Source organism: Pectinophora gossypiella, chromosome 4 (genome assembly GCF_024362695.1).
Source record: "Pectinophora gossypiella chromosome 4, ilPecGoss1.1, whole genome shotgun sequence".
NCBI classification, from domain to species: Eukaryota; Metazoa; Arthropoda; class Insecta; order Lepidoptera; family Gelechiidae; genus Pectinophora; species Pectinophora gossypiella.
The window spans coordinates 8,972,711-8,993,723 of record NC_065407.1 but is presented as its reverse complement, the minus strand read 5'-3'; the positions used below and the strand labels follow the sequence as shown (position 1 = coordinate 8,993,723).

Below are 21,013 nucleotides of genomic sequence, written 5' to 3'. Positions count from 1 at the left end.
TTTTACTTTGCTAAAGAACATCACACAAATATGTGCTTGTGAACACCCTACATAATTATGTCATGCAGTTATCCACCACTTAAGTAAATCTCGTACTTTATTTATATTAAAAGTCCAAAAAGAATACATAACTTATAATAAATATAATGTTCGGAATAAATGAATAGAAGTAATTCAATGTTCAGGTCACGAATACCCCAGACTATATAAGATATACCTCAAACATCCACTGCATCTTACAGTAAGTTTTACTCTAAGAAAGGAATTTTATTTTCCCAGCTTAAGTCGAGCCGGGTTCTGTAGTTGAAAGCTTTCTAGAAATTTCTAGTTGTTTGTACATAAATCTAGAGACTGCAGCTAAAATTCTAAAACTCTGGAGAGTGTTACTTTCTAGTTTGAAGTTCGTTGACTACAAACTTCAAAAACTTTTTCAAAAACACTAGAGAACTATCTTCTAAAAAATAAACAGCTGAGAATAAGAAGTTGTAGTGTCGAGGGAATTGACGAATACCCACTTTATTTTTCTTGTTTAGCATAGTAACAGCACATAATATTAAACGTGTTATCAACTCGTTATTCTTCAGAAATACGTTAAAGGTTTCCTTATATAACAAAACACTTATCAGAACTCTTTAGGGCAAATGTCGTTAAAATTAACAAGAAAACGTTGTAGTTTCACAACATTATATCGAGTTGTTGAAGAGGCTCATTACGGCTGGTAGCTTAACAAACTACCTATAAATGTTTTCCCGCTAACTCGGAGAGAGATTTCGCGAGTTCGCAAAAAGTCACTAACGAGTGCCTTAATTCCGGCAGAAGTTAGCCGGACCACCTTCCCGGATGTCTCGCCTGTTCCTGCTCTCAATTAGTTGCAGTTCCAACACTGGACGCCGGATGACGCGAGGTGGCGCCACTGGGCAAACTTACCCAATTATTGACACTCCTCTCCTGCGCCCGCCATAAAGGACCGTCCCACAGGATCGACAAATTAAAAAATACTCCAACAAAGTTCAACAAGAACTCCTTTCACCAGCGTATGGAACACCAAACTTTTGGGCAACGCAAAACTTCTTCTAAACGCTTTCATAGAAGTTGAATATCTACTAAAATTGGTGCGGCAATTTTACAATAATGAAAGTCATTCATCATATTTCGCACTAGGATCCCTGCTCGGCATAAATCTGTCAATTTGCAATTATAATAGACTTTTAACAGACGACTTACTGTGACGGATGATTTTGGGTACCCCTGAGGCGCATAGTCTGAATTTCATGAATGAACGCGTGAGGATGAATAGCCGTTTTTCATTTTTAAAGACTGGGAAGAATATATTTTGAGGAAATAAAACATTATGTTGGAAAATGGTTCAATTGTAGGTAGCAAGTTGTCTTTGATTACTTGTGGCTCTGCCCACCCCATTAGGGATTACGGGCGTGAGTTTATGTATGTATGTATGTATGTAGGTATGAGCTCATTCGAAAAATGTAATGCACCTAATGAATCGGAATATGCGTTCGCAAAAACTGCAAACTTTTCACCCACCCGTGATCGTATCGACCTACGGATCACTAGAAACGATAATAATTACGCTTTTGTTAAAACCACTATTGTTCCACGCTGCGCATTTTAAATATACGTCATTAAAATTCTGTTCAAACGTTTTGAAAATTAAAATTGAGCACGTTCCATTGTTGAAGTTAGCGTTGTTTGAAATACAAACTGTTGGCTGTGACAATAACAGAAACTCGCCGGAAATTGCCAGCATTAATATTTTGAAAACATTATAGAATTCCTTTTATTTTAATTCATTAGCAATACTTACAAAGTTACCGTTTGCTCATCTGTAATTTTATTTTAATTAAACAACCTGAACGTGATCACTGTCTATAATTCGTAAACCTAAACTATACCTAATAATAATCATGATTAAACACAATATTTACTCTACTTTACATAACATTTCACATTATTAACGAGGGCACAGCAGCTGAAAAGTTGAAGCGTCCTTGACACATAATTAAGTCGACAATAAAACTTTTCTTCATATCATATCATGGTACCCTCGTAAATATTCTGTTTTGAGTACAACGCAAAAACCCTGGAGGTTATGGTCAGCGGGTAATGAATGGGCAAACTTTGGGGAGCCACATGACACATTCAGTCCGTAGTTGGCAGCACTGAGCCCAAGTTAGGAAACACTAACCTAACTTTGGCTATACACTTTCTGGCGTTATACTATTTACTGATTTATATTTAAGTTCCATTTACGTTCGTTGCTCCAGATCCAGGGATGAAAAGGCAAACTTATAACGTTAACAATCCCAGTGGTCTATGTTCTAGTAGTTTGATCGCTCGGCTAACGATGCAGAATTCAATTTCTGTCGGGAGCACGATAAAAATCACTTTATGAGACTAAAATTTTAATAGCTTTTACATTAATACAAAATTATAAAGGCGTATTATTTGAAATCCCATAGAAAACAACGATAATAGAGTATCCGTTCGGGGATTTAAATTCGCTTACTCGGTAATATCCTTGTCGAAACATGTAGAAAAAGATGAGTTGTCTGCCTGGCCGACTGACCCAGTTATTGTTGCAGGGTGTGCGCGATGTTCCTTCCCGAGTTCGCAAGTTTCGTCGCAGCCATCTTGTTCGCTGTACATCCTATACACACCGAAGCGGTAAGTGACTTTAATTTTAATACTCTTATAGAGGCTAGTGAAAAAGGTTGGTGTATTCGTGGTTTTCCCTTCGAATGGAAAAGGCAGATGACAGTCACTGTGAACATTATGAACACCTCTGGTGGTAGATAATTATAAATTATATTATTATAAATAAAATATAGACTATGATTCTGAGTTGATATCAAGCAGAATTTTCCGTCGTAAAAGTATGGAACTGAAAATAATAAAAAAGCACTATAACATTCATGAATTTTCCGAGAGGAAATTTCACTTGTTATCAACTCAGAATCATGGTCTGAACCTTCCTCTTCAGTATCCGTTACGGTATCACTAACTCCCATATGTACTTGTATGGCAACCTGTATGTACTTAATTTTCAGACCAATATATCGTTCTTCGTAATACAGGGTGTTACAGGGTGTTAGTGACACCGTAACGAATACTGAGGAGAAGAAAAAGAAAAAATCAGCTCATTATTCTGAATTAATACCAATTGGAAGTTTCCATAGCAAAAGTATAGAATTCAAAATATGTAATTTAATAAGCATAAAAACACGCATTGGAAAATTCGACTTGATATTAACTCAGAATTATGGTCTGAATCATTCCCCGCAGTATTTGGTACGGTGTCACTAACACCCTGTATTAATTAGGAAGAACGTTATATTGGTTTATAAATTAATCATTTGTACTTAGTTCAATAATAATGCTGGTGTTGATAATTAGGCAACTCTAATGGGTTGCATAATTAGTAATGGAATAATTTTTACGTGTGGACTTTTTAGTTGCACCATTATTACTCAAAATTAAATACGAGGTACATTTTTAAATGTTTTTTAGAAAAATCACAGTATGTATTTATGACAGGTGTTTCATGTTCCAGAATGAAATAAATACATATATTATTATACGTTTATCTCTTAAATCGAAGAGATTTTAATCCATTTTCGTTCTGCAGATTAATTAATCCAACAGTAAATATTATTCAGTGCCCTGTTTACCTGAAACTGCACTCCTTACATCCTCAGGGAGCTTAATTTACTGGGATAAGAAGTGTAATTTTTGAAGTAAACAAGCCTTAATTTTAGTCCATATTTTAAATAGTGAAATACAAGAGCGGATCCAACTTTGTGGCAGACAGCCTATTTCCGTAGATAATTAGATAAAATTGCAGTGGCCACACATGACCTCCCCCTGTATCCACTGAAAATCTATTTAAGTACGTATCGTTCTTTGTTTGCATTCGAAATAAAACCTTTCTTATGGGTATGTTATTGTTTGGCTAAGAACCAGAAGCTTTTCTCGTCATTATAATCACCTTATGACATAAAATAGTATAGTTGCTTTGTTGCGATTAGGCTGTGGAGCAGCAGGGTCGTATGTAGGCCGTTTATGTTATGTTAAATATATAAAGCAAGTTATATTCTTGTAAACATGCTCTACAAACTTCATAGTTACGGTAAACAAACAGGGAAATATGTACCGTATTTGCCGTCAAATAGCGGGACCAACGAGACGAACCAAAGGACTCGTAACACGTTTTCATTTCCTGAATGTATTGAAAAGCTTTAAAAGTTTGAATCGACAAAACGTACGTTATCTCTGTACGTTACCTACAATTCTAATACTGGTATGGCTGTCTAATACTAATGCCACGTTTTCGTAGCTCAGTGGTGGAAAGTTCTGGTACCTGTCAGCCAGAACTTCAGGCAGTTGAAGGTGTTATCGACCACCATTCAAACGTCGTCGAATCTTATCGTGCCGGAACAGTAGCGAAAAGAAGACAAGTAGATATTTAGTTTTTCTTTATATTTAAATAATCAAATTCATACGTGCTAATAAAACTTTTAAAGAGCTGTTTTATACAAACAACAAGTCCCTCTGTATTTGTATTAGCATGTGTAAAAAATGTAACCAAGTACATCTGAAATATCAATTTCATTCTGGAAAAAAATAATATGTGTAATAAATGATTAGTATTAAAATAAATGAAGAAAACTGACATACGATTTGATACGATCATTATTATATCATGTATACGATATAGGTACCTATGTATCACGTCAGCTTTATTAAAGAGACGGCTGCGCAACTGCTTCTGACATTTTTCGTATTTCGAACTCAGTGATGGGTTGATATTGGTACCGAAATTAAACGATCCGAAATAACAATCCGGGACGCGTCCCAGAGGCATTTTTTTAATCTGGGTCCGTTATTTTACTCGTTGTCATTTACGTTTTTACAAGAGTTGAAGTTGACTGTATTTTTATTTTCAACGTCGATGTGAACGGATTCGTGCTATTTGTGAAATCGGACCGAAAATTGGTGCACGTGATTTTGTAAACGATTTGGTTAGGTACTTACTGACGATTGATTTTGAGTTGGTAGAGTTTCCGTTCTATGCATGATCAAACAGTCAGGTCCAAAAAATAATAAATACTTAAGGAATAAAAACTTCATAGCTTCGGTCACATCATATCAGACATATCAGACATCGATAGCAAAAGTTTATATTTCACAGGCTTATTTTTAATGATTGTTAATAAACTCTTCCCATATTGAAATTTAAAAAAACGGTATACGTGTAATGTATTATCTGTTTTAGGGTCCCGTCATCAATTAGCATCTTTATATGTTCGGCATACATAGAGATATATTATTATGCCATATATAAAACAGACAGAGGTCCATTTGTAGATATGTAGCACCACAAACCCGTTCATAAATGCAACTATCATAAAATATGGATGTACTTATAATGACAAATTTAAAATTAGACCTTCCGATACAAAGAAAACAGACCCCATTTTTTGATACGCCCGTGAATCAAATCAAATCAATTTATTTGCGGTAAAAATACAAAAAGGTGGTAAAATAATTCAAATAACAATGTTGTAATGGCCAGCATGCAGGCGTACAAATATACATTAAAAAGTAATAATAATAATAAATAAATAAATGGTACTTACATTGAAAATAAAATTATTGAAAATTATACTTATTATTAAAAAAATACAAAATTTAATTGTTTTTATGTTCCATATAAAAACAATTAATCGATATCGGTATCGGGATATTCTTCACGAAAGACATTTTAGGGCCCATCGTAAGTTTTGTATATAATAATAATAATAATAATAAAAAAGTTTATTAAGTATATCTTCGCCTTATAGTAAAAACCACGTAAGCGCCTTTTTAAAAATCACATTCTGATATGATGAAGGTACTTCAACAAAACCTCGACTTTTTCAAGTAATTTCTATCTGGGTAAAAAATTGTGATCTCAACACAAATGTGTGCCGACCCTCGGTTGACTGGGAATTGAAAACTCTCGGCATATCATGGGAGCAAGCTACAGAGGCTCCAAAATATCGAGAGGAATGGAAATCTGTTATTCGAGCCCTACATCCCAACAGGGGATAAAAGAATTAGAAGAAGAAGGAGCACGAATGACTAATTAATTACTATAGCGCGTCTACTGCGAGGTTTTGTTTCCAAAAATGTGATTTCCCAAAAAGGCGATTACGTGGTTTTCACTATAAGTCGACGATACAGGCCTAGAGAGAGAAAAAAATACCATTAACAATCAGCGGGCCTAGCACCGTAAGCACGCGACTCTTTCTCGCCGCGACAGAGATCGTCTGTCTCTTTCTGTGCAGTACTGTGAGAGAGTGACGGGTGACGTATGTCGAGGCGAGAAGGAGTCGCGCGCTTACGGTACTAAGCCCGCTGTAATTTTAAAAATCTGTAATTAATACCGCGTGTCTTATCAACGACATAAAACCTTCATACTAACATCAACACATGCCTTACGAATTCGCACCGGTAGTACGTAAACGAGTGTAAAGTCGTGGAAAGAAGTAAAAAGACAAAGCTTTAACCTGGTATTAACTTACTGTTAGTCGTGAAGTCAGAATAATGTACCTAATTATTTATCCGTACAAATGTGATAGTTGTTACTTGACTAAGTACTAAAATACATGAATTATAGAGCATATTTATTAATTATAGAGCTCTCTACCGGTAGACTCACTCCCAATTTCAAATTAAAAAGAAACTAAAATCGCCTTTACACTGCTGCAAATGGCCATACGTCGGCGCAACCAATATCGACCACTGCATATGCATGTTTACGACGGTGATTCGTTTGGATGGCTGGACTGCCGGTCTGAATTTGCCCTTAAGATTTTACAACCGATTTTATTAAGTAAGTGATAACACGAAGAGAACATGATTGGGCGGAGGGGGTGTAGGTGGGCGTTTGAACATCCTTCACGTTTTGGAAAGTTTCATTCTTATAATACTCGTATTACAAAGACCGTTACTATTAAATGACAATGTTTATAAGATTTACAGCCGGACCCCGTAATTAATAATACGTCAGACTTAATAAATCTCGGTGGAGACGTCTTTGGTAAAAAAATTCAAGAGTTTCTATTTATTAAGAAATAAAAATAAGCGAATAAAAATATATCTTATATTTATCACTATTGATTATTGCACGTGGATTATTCCGGAAGTGTATGTACAGAATCATTATTTTATCTTTAGAACAAATATAAATCAAATTTTCTGTGGGCTAAACTTTTCCATTTTTTTAAATAGTACTTATATTGGTTTCGAAAGGTGTGTTTATGATATGCACTTTCATAACCAAGCCACATAACAAGCGCCTAGTAAAATAAACTACAGCGATCCTGAAGCCACTCCTCTGGTTTTATGGCCACACGCGACGGTTTACTTCGGGCCAGGAAACGAGCGATCTTTAAACTTTACGTCCGCTTTCCAATTAGGAACACTCGTTTCTTACGCCATAGGTTTAAACTGTTTAAACGGCTCTTCGTTTATGGTTCGACGATAGTAATAAACTGACATTTTTGTGATTATTTTTAGTGGCTACCCTTAGTGACGTCATTCTTTCAGTCTACCGCTGAGAATAAAACGTGATGTCTTTAAAAATAGTGAATATTTGTTTAAACTGAGTTTAGGTTAGGCCGCCTTTTGTACCTACAGTATTCCTTATTGTGTATGTATGTTCATTAATTTCATTTTTTTTTTACTTTTTTTAAAGTTAGGGGGCGTAATAGCAGACAAGTCCTTAGAAAAATATAATTAATTATATCCCCTTAGTTTAACAACGTTACCAAAAGATAATTTAAAGCCTAATGTAAAAGAAACACTTCAACTTTATGGTTGTATGGCAACCGGTCGTCATAGAGTATAAAAGAAACACATCAGGAAAATGTATACCCATTCTGACAGCTGTCCAATGTAGTCAAAAAAAAAACGAAATTATTTTTAAACGAAGTTGCCATGTATATTTTTCTTTTTGTCCATCACAATTTTCCGAGCATGGACCGGGAAGTGATGTCAACGAAGAGACGGATATGTTATTTTATGAAATCATCAATATCAAAAGAGATTTCGGTTGACAATTCTGAAATTCACTAGGTGGATATAATTGCTTTAACAAAAATAACTCCGCAATTTAAAGCTCCACAGACACTATACCTTCATAATTTAGTTATATCCGTCCATCCCATATGAAAGCCTGTGACCCCTACAGCCTACCTTTAATAATGAAATTTGCAGGCGCTTTTACGTGACACCAAATGCGAAAAAAAGACATTGAATTTTTTCCAGCTGTCTAGTCTGTGAAAAGCTGATGCATGCCTTTCAACTATAAAGTAAAACACTTTAGCCTTACCTGCGTTTGCTTTTAAAGTCTTTATTATTTTAAATACTAATTGAATAAAATGTTAAATAGGAGCGATTCGCGAGCATTATTTAACCTTACGGTGGAGGTTTGTGTGTACTACAATAGCCTCAATTAACTATGTAGGTACTAACTTATGTAACTAACCCAGCACCTAATAATATTCTTCGCGCGATGGAAAACGAATTTTATTTGAATACAACTTCAATCAGACAATGCCTTTTTGATTTCGTTCTTTTTTTCTTTTAAATTCTTTTATTATTATTTTAGATTTGGAATATTTTACGAGATGATTGAAACTTGTAAAAATAATCAGGACAAGGTTATTTTTTATAAAAAAAAATATCTTTTTTCATTTCATTGCTTCGGTTTTTAGAACATTCTGTTATAAATTTAAGAAATACTTAGACTAGGTATATTTTGTAACAAAGGATAATTTCGCTGATTGTACTTTCAGTCTGGCTTCGTTATTACAATAATAATTTAATAAAATAAGACCTCAGAACGATAGACAGAAAACATTTTATCAGATTACAAAAGAAAGACGAATAATTTTCGGACTTTGAAAACACATTAGGTACAATTGTTGCTATCGACTTTTACACGCAAACCGAAAGTTTTGAACGTTTGTTCATGAGTCGAGTCCGTATAATAATAGAGCCCCGCCTTAACCTGAAACCCAGTTTACTTCATTATATAATTGAGTATCTGCTTTTGTAACTACATATTACCATTGTTTTTCCTCTCGCACGAGTTTTAAAGTCGATGACGGATGTTGCTTGAATGTATCACACCATGTCAGAAGACATGGCTTCTGGAAGTAATCTTTTCTAAAATAGTCTTTTTTCTATATACCAATCAAAAACTTTTGTCTACCTACCATTTTTTATTGTTTCTTGTGTGCTAAATTAGAAAATGTAGTATCATCACACAACTTCACGAGGCTCAGTGTGATAAGCCACCTGTCTGAAGCAACCCATAAAGCCTCTCGCCAAGTGCAACACACCACACTCTAAACGGAAGGTTTACTTTTACAAGTTGACGTGTGTCGCAATGACCGGCCTTTGGTCAATTTTTGTTTAGGTTATTCCTGTAATCCGTTCAATGACGTGTAGCTGTTAGACAAAGGTGGGCTATGTAGGTAACGAAACTTTAACAAATGAACTGTTCTTCTCAGGGATTCCACAAACATACTCTGAGCAAAAGTATATTAACTATGTCGAAACACTGGTTAAAACTGCATGTTGAGTACATTTGAACTAAACAAGCTCATATTTCCTTCCACCTACATAGAAGTAAACAGCCCTAATGTATTTTCCACGAGGCTAGCCTGCCTGCACATACGTGCCTCTGTTTGTCTACGAGCAAAACTGTTTGTAATGAAGTTGTAAGAAGGCATGTGTCCCGCCCGGTCTAATGCTCCTAACTATGTTTGCTATTTTTATACACCGCTGCTCGCCAGCGGTCACCCATTTTTACCGACTTCAAAAAAGGAGGAGGTTCTCAATTCGACCGTATATTTTTTTTTTTTTTTTTTTTTTTTTTTTTTTTTTTTTTTTTTTTTTTTTTATCAGCATCAGGGAGATACCCTATGGCCTGGCAAAACTATACAACCTGGAGCAATTTTTCTTTCACGAAACGTATTTAAATCTTGATCAAATCCAATCGCCGGTGCAAAAAAACAAAATGGCGGAAAAAAAAGATGGCCGCCATACAAAATTTTGTCGATTTTGGAAGAAGCCCGTTTGGGTAAAAATAATGTATGGGGCGCTTACTCAAAACGTCATGTAGAGTACGGAAATACTTTCTGATCACCAAAAACTGCTCCGCATCAGAGAGATACTCTACGGCCTGGCAAAACTATCGCACGTGAACCAATATTTCTTTCAGAGCACTTATTTAAATCTTGGTCAAATTCCATAGCGCGTAAAAAAAAACAAAATGGCGGAAAAACAAGATGGCCGCCATACACAATTTTGTTTTTTCAGAAAATGTCTCGGGATATAAAATATATATCGGGGTTGTGGTCGGATCGTCATGTTAAGTATGGAAATACTTCCCGATTTTCGAAAACTGCTCCGCATCAGGGTGACACCCTACGGCCTGGCGAAACTATCACACCTGAACCAATTTTTCTTTCACGAAACCTATTTAAATCTTGGTCGAATTTAATGGCCGGTGAAAAAAATACAAAATGGCGAAAAAACAAGATGGCCGCCATACAAAATTTTGTTTTTCCAGAAAATGTCTTGGGGGTAAAAATGATGTATAGGCGTGTGATCGGAACGTCATCTTTGAAAACTGCTCCCAATCAGGGAGACATCCTACGGCCTGGCAAACCTATTGCACCTGGATTTTGTTTGTTTCCACGACACCCATTTTAATCTTGGTCAAATTCTGTCGCCGGTGAAAAAGAACAAAGTGGCGGAAAAACAAGATGGCCGCCATACGAAGAGGGACAGTTTCGAATAAACAGGACACGCGAGCTGCTTTAGCAGCGAGCGAACCACGCGAAATCTACTGTATCTATATGTATGCGTGAGTGTGTATGATAGCAGCTTCCACTGACAACCACATGTGTGTATGTACACATACACATGTGTGTGTGTGTGCGTGTGTGTGCGCGCGCGTGTGTGTGTGTGTGTGTGTGTGTGTGTGTGTGTGTGTGTGCGAGCGAACCACGCGAAATCCACTGTATCTATATGTATGCGTGAGTGTGTATGATAGCAGCTTCCACTGACAACCACATGTGTGTATGTACACATACACATGTGTGTGTGTGTGTGTGTGTGTGTGTGTGTGCGTGTGTCTGTGTGTGTGCGTGTGTACGTGCGCGTGTGCTCGTGTGCGTTAGCGCGTGTGTGAGTGTGTGTGTGTGTAAACATGTTCATCAATAATAATTGTGATCACTACTAATAATATATTATATTATTATTATATATGAATATAAATCAGAAAATCTGTCTGTCTGCATCCTTGCTCGGTCTAACCATCACTTAAAATCGTAAAATAAAATAAAATTTTTAACAAAAAAAAACCGACTTCAAACGCAAAACTAAAAAGCAATAAATAAATTTACTTCGCACAAAGTAATTAGTACGTATTTTCAATTAGTTAATTATTTTATAATTCTGAAGTCGGTGCCAAGTAAATGCTACAACAACCCTACTACAATATCAAATTACTATGTACACACAATATTGTTTAATACCTATATCAAAGCAATTACAAAACAATGTCAAACAAAAAATTACAAAACAATCAGTATTGAAAAATATATGAATCGGTACTTCGTTGTAGCATTTCCTTGGCACCGACTTCAGAATTATAAAATAATTAACTAATTGAAAATACGTACTAATTACTTTGTGCGAAGTAAATTTATTTATTGCTTTTTAGTTTTGCGTTTGAAGTCGGTTTTTTTCCCAAGCTTTATGTTGCTGACGTCTGTATTTTCTCAAAGTAATTTCCTTGTGTCTACTAGCTGCATTCTCTGCCGCTGAACGCAGATAATTATATTTTGTGAAAAGCTGAAATCCTTTTTGATGTTGCTTTCGAGATTATTGAATTTGGATATTGTAAAATATTATGGTTATGTATGCAGTTGAGAGTGGTAAAACGCAGGTACATGCGGATGCATTTTCTGTGTAGACTATGCGTGTTTTCTATAAAAACGGAGATACTTACAAGCAACGGAAGAGCACGCATCCACGCGCTACGCTGCATCATGCGGTCAATAACTAAGCGCCTTGTGAACAAATTTACTGTCATGAATATTGTTATCAGGAAATAAAGTTATTTATTCTTATTAATTTTATTATTATTGCAGGTGACTGGTGTGGTGGGCAGAGCAGAGATGCTCTCGTCAGTCTTCTTCCTCGGAGCGCTCCTGTGCTATGCCCGCGCCGCCAGCAGAAGACGATGTACAGGTACTATACAATACATTATGTTTCATCCATTAAACCCCAATTGGAATATAGCCCTGAGCTTATGTCTATGCTTATGCCTAAACAGATAGGTGAAGATTGACTAATAAATTACATTTTATGCTTCAAGCTATTTTTTTTACTGATAAGTGTTTTAACATAAAGATCCACCTAGGTACATTTCTTAAAGTCCTCTACGAGGAGTGAACCCTCGGAAAGGCTCCCCAAAAGCAAATTCAAAAGTGACGTTTGTGTATCCAGACTGGAGATACGTGGCGGCTTGCACGGCGTGTGTGGGCGTCGCCATGCTCTGCAAGGAGCAGGGCATCACCGTCACCGGCGTCTGCGTCGTCTATGAACTCTTCGTCGCTCAGAAGGTAAACATAACACACAGACACATGCGCACACATACTACATGCATATGCATGCGTTGGTATAGCTAGGGATTTTGTCAAGGTGGTACACTGCCGAAGCTTCATCTATGAAGCTGAGTATTTAGGTACACTTAAGCGGATCGTTAAAATATCGAGTAGTAATCCCCACACGTGCGATTTCAGCAAACTACCTACGACGCAACTTGGGCTACTGAACCGTCTAAGTTTGCTAACCAAACTTTGCCAATCAGTATGTGACTTTACATGGAAAACTTTAAAGTTCCTAGTAGGTAATCCTTCGTGTAGGAAAATCAACAATTTATTGCGATGAATAAGTTTTTCTCTTTTACTAGTGCTTATTGTAGATTTAACTCGGACCACTAACGACGTAAAAATCTAAATGCATTACCTATCTGAATCATAGGGAGATGATAACACGTTGTAGCGTGCATCTCTTCTCTACGCAATTTATTATCCATAATAATCATTATACAATTACATTACGACATCATTTAAACTTACGTCTAAGCGATGAGTCATCTTTGATTTTCAGTTATAAATAGTACAGCCGTACAGTGCATGGTGGCCCAGTCGGGTCTGCCTTAAATATAATTTGAGACTTTAGTTCACACTAGGTCTATTTACATTACATCTTGCTATTTGGAATATACAGCAATCATAAATAAACTTCAACATTTCGTCTTCCTCAGCGCCGGAGTACAGGCGGAGGCAGCCGGTGGTCATGGCTGGAGGCGTGGGGTAAGGGCGCGGGTTGGGGATGCGCGTGCGGCGAGGCGGCGAGAAGAGTGGCCACAGTCTGTTGTGCTACTCTAGCGCTGTTGGCTGCGAGGTTGCATGTGATGGGCGCGCAGCTGCCGGTGTTCACGCGGTTCGATAACCCCGCCGGCGCCGCGCCACCGCCGGCCAGGTTAGTGTCTTCCAAGCGTTACCAGAAATTTAAAAACAAACAATTTCTTGGAACATTCAATTGGGTCGTATGTTAGTAAATAAAGACAGATCTAAAATTTACGAAAAACATTTTCTTTTTTCTATTCAACTTATTTATGATTTTTAACCAAGACAAACGTAATAAGTCCTTCATTTTATCACGTTTTTCTATGACGTCACATTGTGCTTTTTCATGTAAATTCCATAGTAATTTTGTGTTTTGACGTTTAGTAAAAAGTAACTGATTTGACTAGTTGGAAAGTAGCCTATTTTGAGAATACGAAACTGGTCAAAATAAACAAACTACACAAAAATACAATTAAACAGATACTTAGTACCAAGACGGATTGATTAATAAGTCCGTATAAAATATAAATGTACCTATCCAATAAATCCATAATATCCATCCATAGGGAAGGCCCGTGCCCCAGCAGTGGGGACGTTAATGGGCTGATGATGATGATGATCCAACAAATAATTTCCTTCTACCTACATCAAACAAAACAAGGGATCAGGTTACGTTTCTCAAAAACAATATAAATGGCACTTTCGATATTTACGGAAAGTCCTTCATTTAAAGAACCGTCTATTAATAAAGTTATTATTGTTACATCTCTAGTTCCTTCTGTACTATAAATAAGTTCCCGTTTCAATATGTAAGTATCCAAAATCGATGTTCACATTTCAGGCATCTAACCTTCGCGTACCTACCAGCCCTGAACGCGTGGTTGCTGACCCTGCCTGAGGCATTATGTTGTGACTGGACTATGGGCACGGTTGCCCTGCTCCGGTCGTGGCGCGACACTCGCAACTTGGCCACCTTAGCCTTGGCTACTATCCTCATCGCTGCTGCTTTCCACGCCTTGAGGACGAGGTCTTCTGCTCTTTCTATGGTATGTGATTTTGATTGATTGATTTCAAAAGTCTTTATTATACATTAAGAAATTGCAGTATTACAGACACAGTCTAACAATACATTGTTGTTTGTTATGTGCTTTAATTACAGTCTAACAATACTTACAAGAATTAAATTAGTACAAATATTTCGTCAGCCATGAAACCATACGGAAATTTATGACACATACATTGAGAACTATTTTAAAAGTTAACTATGTTGGTATCATCAATCTGAAATGGAGTATTAATAATACCCATATAGCCAAGTTATATCACACCGACAGTTTTGAGAGTAGGTACAGTACGTTCTCATTTATAGCAGCTAAGTATAATACATCTATGGTAAGTAACAACCACCGTGGTCCAGTTATTAAGCATCGGACTCACAACCCAGAACTGGGCTCGTTCGATTCCCGATGGGGACATGTCCAACAAAAATCACATTATGAAACTGTCCCTGGTTTTATTTAGTCAGGAAATTACAGCCTGTAATCACCTGATTATCCGAAAAATAATATGATCGTGCTTCAGAGGACACGTTAAGTATTCGATCTCAGCTATTATTTACTTAAATAGCTATACTATAGTTTATGTAGTCGTTACAACCCACACGGAGAAATGAAGATGGTAAGAACGTATCGGATCGTAAGAATTCACTAAATAGTAAATATTTATTTAAAAGTTTTTGTACTCGAGTATCTTCGTGAAACGGTAAATAAACCGTGACATTCTAAAAATATTAAGCAATATTCCGTAAATAGAAAAGAGAGTCTTTGTATAATTATAAAACCTCTTTATATAATAGGCTTGTGCTCTTAAGCCTATTCAGAACCACCAGCGTAATATTATTCTCGATTTGAATTTATTTGTATTACACGAAAAGTAGGTATTTTGTAAAGGCCTTAAGCTTAGCCTGTAACATGTTCACAAATTTTGTGATTCTAGACAATTAAGTTTATTTTCGCGGCAACGAACCCAAACTAAATAAAGATTAGGTTTGTTTAACAAACCCTACTGTATATTGTGTAGTTCTGAGACAAACCAAGGTGAAACTTTTATAAATAGGTTATTGACTTTATGAACATGCTAAATACGTACTTCAGAATTTTGTAGTAATATTATATGTGTACCGGCCTCTGTGGTCCAGTGGTGGAGCATTTGGCTCACGAGACTGAAGTCCCGCGGGTTCGAATCCCGGTGGGGACATATCACAAAAATCACTTTGTGATCCCTAGTTTGGTTAGGACATTACAGGCTGATCACCCGATTGTCCGAAAGTAAGACGATCCGTGCTTCGGAAGGCACGTTAAGCCGTAAGTCCCTTCCTAAGTTACTACTTACTGATGTAAGCGAGTAATCGTTACATGGGGCGTGTCAGCCGTCAGGGCTCAATAATAACCCTGACACCAGGGTTGCTGAGGTTGGTAATCCGCCGCACAAACCACACGATAGAAGATTATATGTGTGGCTGAATCACCTGGCTATCCGAAAAAGTAAGATGATTCCGTGCTTTAGAACGCACGTTAAGCCATTGGTCGTCCCGGGCTACTAGCCCAAATGCCTCCACCAACCTGCACTGTAACAGTGTGGTGGAGTATGCTCCCTACACCCTCCGGTTGATTGAGGGAAGGCCTGTGGGGAGCAGTGGGACGTATATAGACTGTTTAATTAATGTGATATACAGATTCTCATCCCCATTCAGGGCGTGGAATTTAAACATTAAATACTACCACACTTGTGGTATACATTTCTCAACCACTTTCTAACCATGTCCCAAATTATTCTTTCAGGGTCTTGCGCTACTGGTCCTGCCATTCCTCCCAGCGTCGAACCTCTTCTTCCCTGTAGGCTTCGTGGTGGCTGAGAGGGTTCTCTACATGCCTTCAATGGGCTGGTGCCTGCTGGTAGCTCACGGATGGCGCCTCTTAGCCAAGAGGAGGGCCAAGCTTGCAGCCGCCGCTTTGATATTCCTCCTTCTGGCCTTTAGTGCGAAGACTTACGTCAGAAACTGGGATTGGAAGACTGAATACTCAATTTTTGCTTCGGGACTTAAGGTAATTTTATATACATACTTATATGCTGTATCTTACTGCAAGTTTCAAATAATTTCGAAAAAAAATGATACTTCTCTTAAACATTTCCTTAAAATTGTGTACTACGCATTTGTCAAAAAAATCGCCTTTCCAACTTTCCAGGTCAACCGAAATAATGCAAAGTTGTACAACAACGTAGGACACGCTTTAGAAGCCGACGGAAAGTACGTTGAGGCCTTAGAATTCTTCAACACCGCAGTCAGTGTCCAACCAGATGACGTCGGTGCTCACATCAACGTCGGCAGAACGTACAACCACCTCGGAAGATACCAAGAAGCCGAAGACGCTTATGTCAAGGCCAAATCTTTACTCCCAAAAGCAAAACCAGGAGAGTCCTACCAAGCTAGGATAGCTCCTAACCACTTAAACGTATTCTTGAATCTAGCTAATCTTATATCCAAGAACGCCACCAGGCTAGAGGAAGCAGATATGCTTTATAGACAAGCTATTAGCATGAGAGCTGATTATACACAAGCGTATATAAATAGAGGAGACATTCTAATAAAATTGAATAGGACGAAAGAAGCGCAAGAAGTGTATGAAAGAGCACTTCTTTATGATAGCGGTAACCCTGATATTTATTACAATGTAAGTTGTTTCACATTGTATTTTCAAACAGGCAAATAGTAATAAAATTATGTTTTTCACACTCGATATGACTTAAATAAAATTAACGGCCGATACGAAGAAGGTACAGATTCAATAAAAAATGAACGCCAAATAATTGCAAGTGTACTGCCTAATGTAATTTAACTGCTACGTAAGTTTCTTTACCAGAAAACTCGGCTCAGTTTTCATATTACAGTCAAAAAGCATCCTATGCTAGTTTACTTCTTTTGGACACTCCTCATGATGTCCGTTTACTTTTCCAGTTGGGAGTTGTGCTACTGGAACAAGGCAAGGCATCTCAAGCGCTTGCATACTTAGACAAAGCCCTGGAGCTGGAGCCTGACCACGAGCAGGCTTTGCTGAACTCCGCAATATTACTGCAGGAGTTGGGCGCTGCCGACCTTCGACACCTGGCCAGACAGCGCCTCCTAAAATTACTTGACAAAGACGGTAAGCATACATTTCTGCAACTGTGACAATCTATAGAATCAAAATTGAGTCTTATATTTTGTAAATTTTTTTCGAGTAAAATAGAATTAATTAAAAAATAGAATTAATTAATTAATTATCTTATTTTAGACGTTCCCAACAACATTCAACCTTATTTGTAAGATCTAGGTGAAATGATATCTGGTTGCTTTGCAATATAGTCTTTGATGTAGTTAGTCATATTGCTACCTAGACAATCGGAGACCAAGCCTATTCTTGTTATGTACTCTGTCCTGAAAAGTGTTAATGTGGACTGCGATGAAATTTTATACCTTACTCATTCCATGTTGCAGCAACAAACGAACGAGTACACTTCAACCTTGGTATGGTATGCATGGACGAGGGAGACGCGGAGTGCGCCGAGCGCTGGTTCCGCGCCGCCGTCCATCTCAAGCCTGACTTCCGATCTGCACTCTTCAATCTGGCGCTACTCCTCGCTGACCGGAGGTAATAAATAACTACACTATGATTTTATAAGGGATCAAGGCAACAAACGGCTTATGTTTTTTTCTAGAAACTGACGATGGGAAAAAAATATAAATAATTTGAAAGCATTGAAATCTCGTGTTGTTCTTGTTCATGAGGATGTCTTGATTTAGCAGCTACCGCTTACCATGTAGGTAGTTATTTGCCTTCTTCCTCTCTTACGAAATGAATAATTTGATGACGATTTTTCAGGAGGCCATTAGAAGCTGCCCCATTCTTAAAGCAGCTGGTACGACACCATCCAGACCACGTTAAAGCACTCGTCTTGTTAGGAGATATCTACATCAATTCCGTCAAGGATTTGGATGCAGCTGAAAGCGTGAGTATTATTTCTCGAGTCTATCTACCTATTCGCAATCTTGGACAGGTAGATAGGTACTCAATCAATACTTTCGCGCATCCGATCCCATTTACAGTATCAGTTAGGTACTTGTTGAAGCCGTTCTTAAAAATCTCTACACACTTTTGTTTCCAGTGCTATCGCCGAATCTTAGAGCTGGAACCAGACAACGTGCAAGCGCTGCACAACCTGTGCGTGGTAGCAGTAGAGCGCGGCAAGCTCGCCATCGCTGAAGAGTGCCTGACGCGTGCCGCTGCTCTCGCTCCCACCGAACAGTATATCCAGCGCCATCTTGCCGTGGTGCGAGCGAGAAGAGTAGCCGCCGCCACGCCCGCCGCCGCTGCCGCAACCCCACAACCTGCAGCCACCACTGCCACCGCCACCACCGAGGTGCGAGCGAGATGGAACTACATTCCGCAACAGCCTCCCGACCCTCACGAGACGGACGCCTCATAGCAAACCACTTAAACCCGACACACGACTATGTAAATACCATGTTTAGAAAATTTTCAAACACCAAGCGTCTAACGGCCAGTACTACCCAAAGCTCTTTTTCATTTGATATAACAATCAGGGTAACTATCGTATTTTCCTAATACCGACCGCTATCCGCTGAAAGTCTACGTTTTTAGTAAGTACGTTTCAAATCGCATAAGATAATAATAATCGAGTTATTACTTATTAGTCATTTTACGCCGAGCATTTATATTAGTATTTTTGATCTCATAGGTCTAATTTGCGTGCGCCGTTTCGTGATATTAGTTATTTAAAAACATTGAAATTATTACGTAGAAAATGGAACGAGCTTTCGTCATTAGCCTGGTATACGTGTATATAATTAAACTGAAACAATAAAATAGAAGAGACTTACTGTTTCCAATAATCTTTGTCTAGTCACAAATTATTTGGATTAAATTACTTATCAAAATTTATTTACGATTAGGTAGAAACTAAAAATGCATTGTTAATGGATGTTGAGCCGACCCGTGCTTTGATAGACGTTGGGGATTATACCTACGTAGCATAATACTTAGTAAAATCCTGCAGCACCATCCCAAACTACCGCAGTATCTAGTTGTACATTACCTTCACCAATACTATGGAGTGAAACAGCAAAGGTGAGATAGATGAGGATACGGAAAACAATATAAGTAAGTAGGTAATGTTAACATTTTCTGTAAATTGCAGTAGTTTCCACGTCTCGATGAAACTATATAAATATATTTAAATATTACTGGCAAATACCCGCTTTTGTCATGATCCAGGTGTTAGTCGCTATGATACCACAGTGATATGTGAAGCACGCTGAAAGGTATAATAACAGTAGGACCAAGATTTTTTCTCTACGACTTATGAATGCAGCCATTATGGTTTATAAGGTCCATTATGTAACCAAAGAGAATGTAGGTAATCACTGTTGTTACATCAAACAGATCTGTGTCAGACATCACTGTGGCAACTTGGTAACAACTACCATCCAAGACGGCATAAAGCAACACGGGCCTCCGACGAAGACCGGAGAACGATCCGTTCAGGGAAATAGAGAAAGGAACGAGTTAATGAGTCGACGACCTCAAAACGTTATTTTCGTAAACGCTAATGTTAATATTGTGTAAAAAATTAAATGAAAGTGATCGACCGTTATTAGATTTAGATGTGAAAATGTAATGTTGTTAATGTTTTAAGATAAAAAAGTAACTTTTGTAAAAACTGAATTTTTTACAATGTCTTGAAACATTTCTGGCGAGACTCTAACGGGAGTTGGTGAATTGTAAGGACCCCGAATATTGTAACTATTTGTCGTCAAAACGTTTATTTTTATAAAATAAAATGATGTTTCAAATGGCTGAGAGTATTTTAATTTGTTAGAAAGGAACCCTACCCTCTACTTAAAACTTACATTACGATACTTGGTCAGACAAAACAGTCTTCGATTCTGCTAATCATCCCGATTATACAAAGTGTCATAGATATCTCGTTATATCTAACGTGATGGATGCTTAAATGAAGTAACTTAATATAAACGAAAAAATATTTTTATATCATCTACCTACATGTTCATTAGAGAAACAAAATTCTATCGACACAGCGGACGCAGGATGAAAGGGCACTGTCAGCAACCCATACGTAAGTCCTACTTGAGAGCACCTATACCTCAGCCGTCAATGGCCGTACTTTAGCACGATGTGTAATGAAAATGAAATAAGTATACATGACACCATCTAATTTTATATTTTAAGTTATACCTGTCATTTTCTTATCCGCCGAAAAGGATGGGACGGATGATTGACAACACGTAATTTTAAAATGAATAAGTGTATGTATGAATAACCCTGGCGAATTAAATAGCATCTCGCTGATATGCAACCAGTTTGACATGTGCTGTCAAGTTAATTTTATTGGCTGATATAAAATTTTGGGAGAGCTTTTACGACCTAAAATTGACGTGT

At 37.5% G+C, this 21,013-nt stretch overlaps 1 protein-coding gene across 1 annotated transcript in view; it reads left to right on the top strand.

Annotated features, from left to right (window-relative positions):
- LOC126366503 (protein O-mannosyl-transferase Tmtc3-like) overlaps positions 1-20,410 on the top strand; it is a 128,006-nt gene extending 107,596 nt beyond the window's left edge. Inside the window, exons 3-13 of the mRNA XM_050009626.1 lie at positions 2,601-2,682; positions 12,231-12,330; positions 12,589-12,704; positions 13,412-13,629; positions 14,338-14,542; positions 16,337-16,600; positions 16,742-17,227; positions 17,512-17,698; positions 18,031-18,184; positions 18,416-18,542; positions 18,699-20,410. Of these exons, the coding sequence (XP_049865583.1) occupies positions 2,601-2,682; positions 12,231-12,330; positions 12,589-12,704; positions 13,412-13,629; positions 14,338-14,542; positions 16,337-16,600; positions 16,742-17,227; positions 17,512-17,698; positions 18,031-18,184; positions 18,416-18,542; positions 18,699-19,019 (2,260 nt within the window). The 3' untranslated portion in view covers positions 19,020-20,410. The remainder of the gene's footprint in view (positions 1-2,600; positions 2,683-12,230; positions 12,331-12,588; positions 12,705-13,411; positions 13,630-14,337; positions 14,543-16,336; positions 16,601-16,741; positions 17,228-17,511; positions 17,699-18,030; positions 18,185-18,415; positions 18,543-18,698) is intronic.
- Positions 20,411-21,013: the final 603 nt, after the last annotated feature.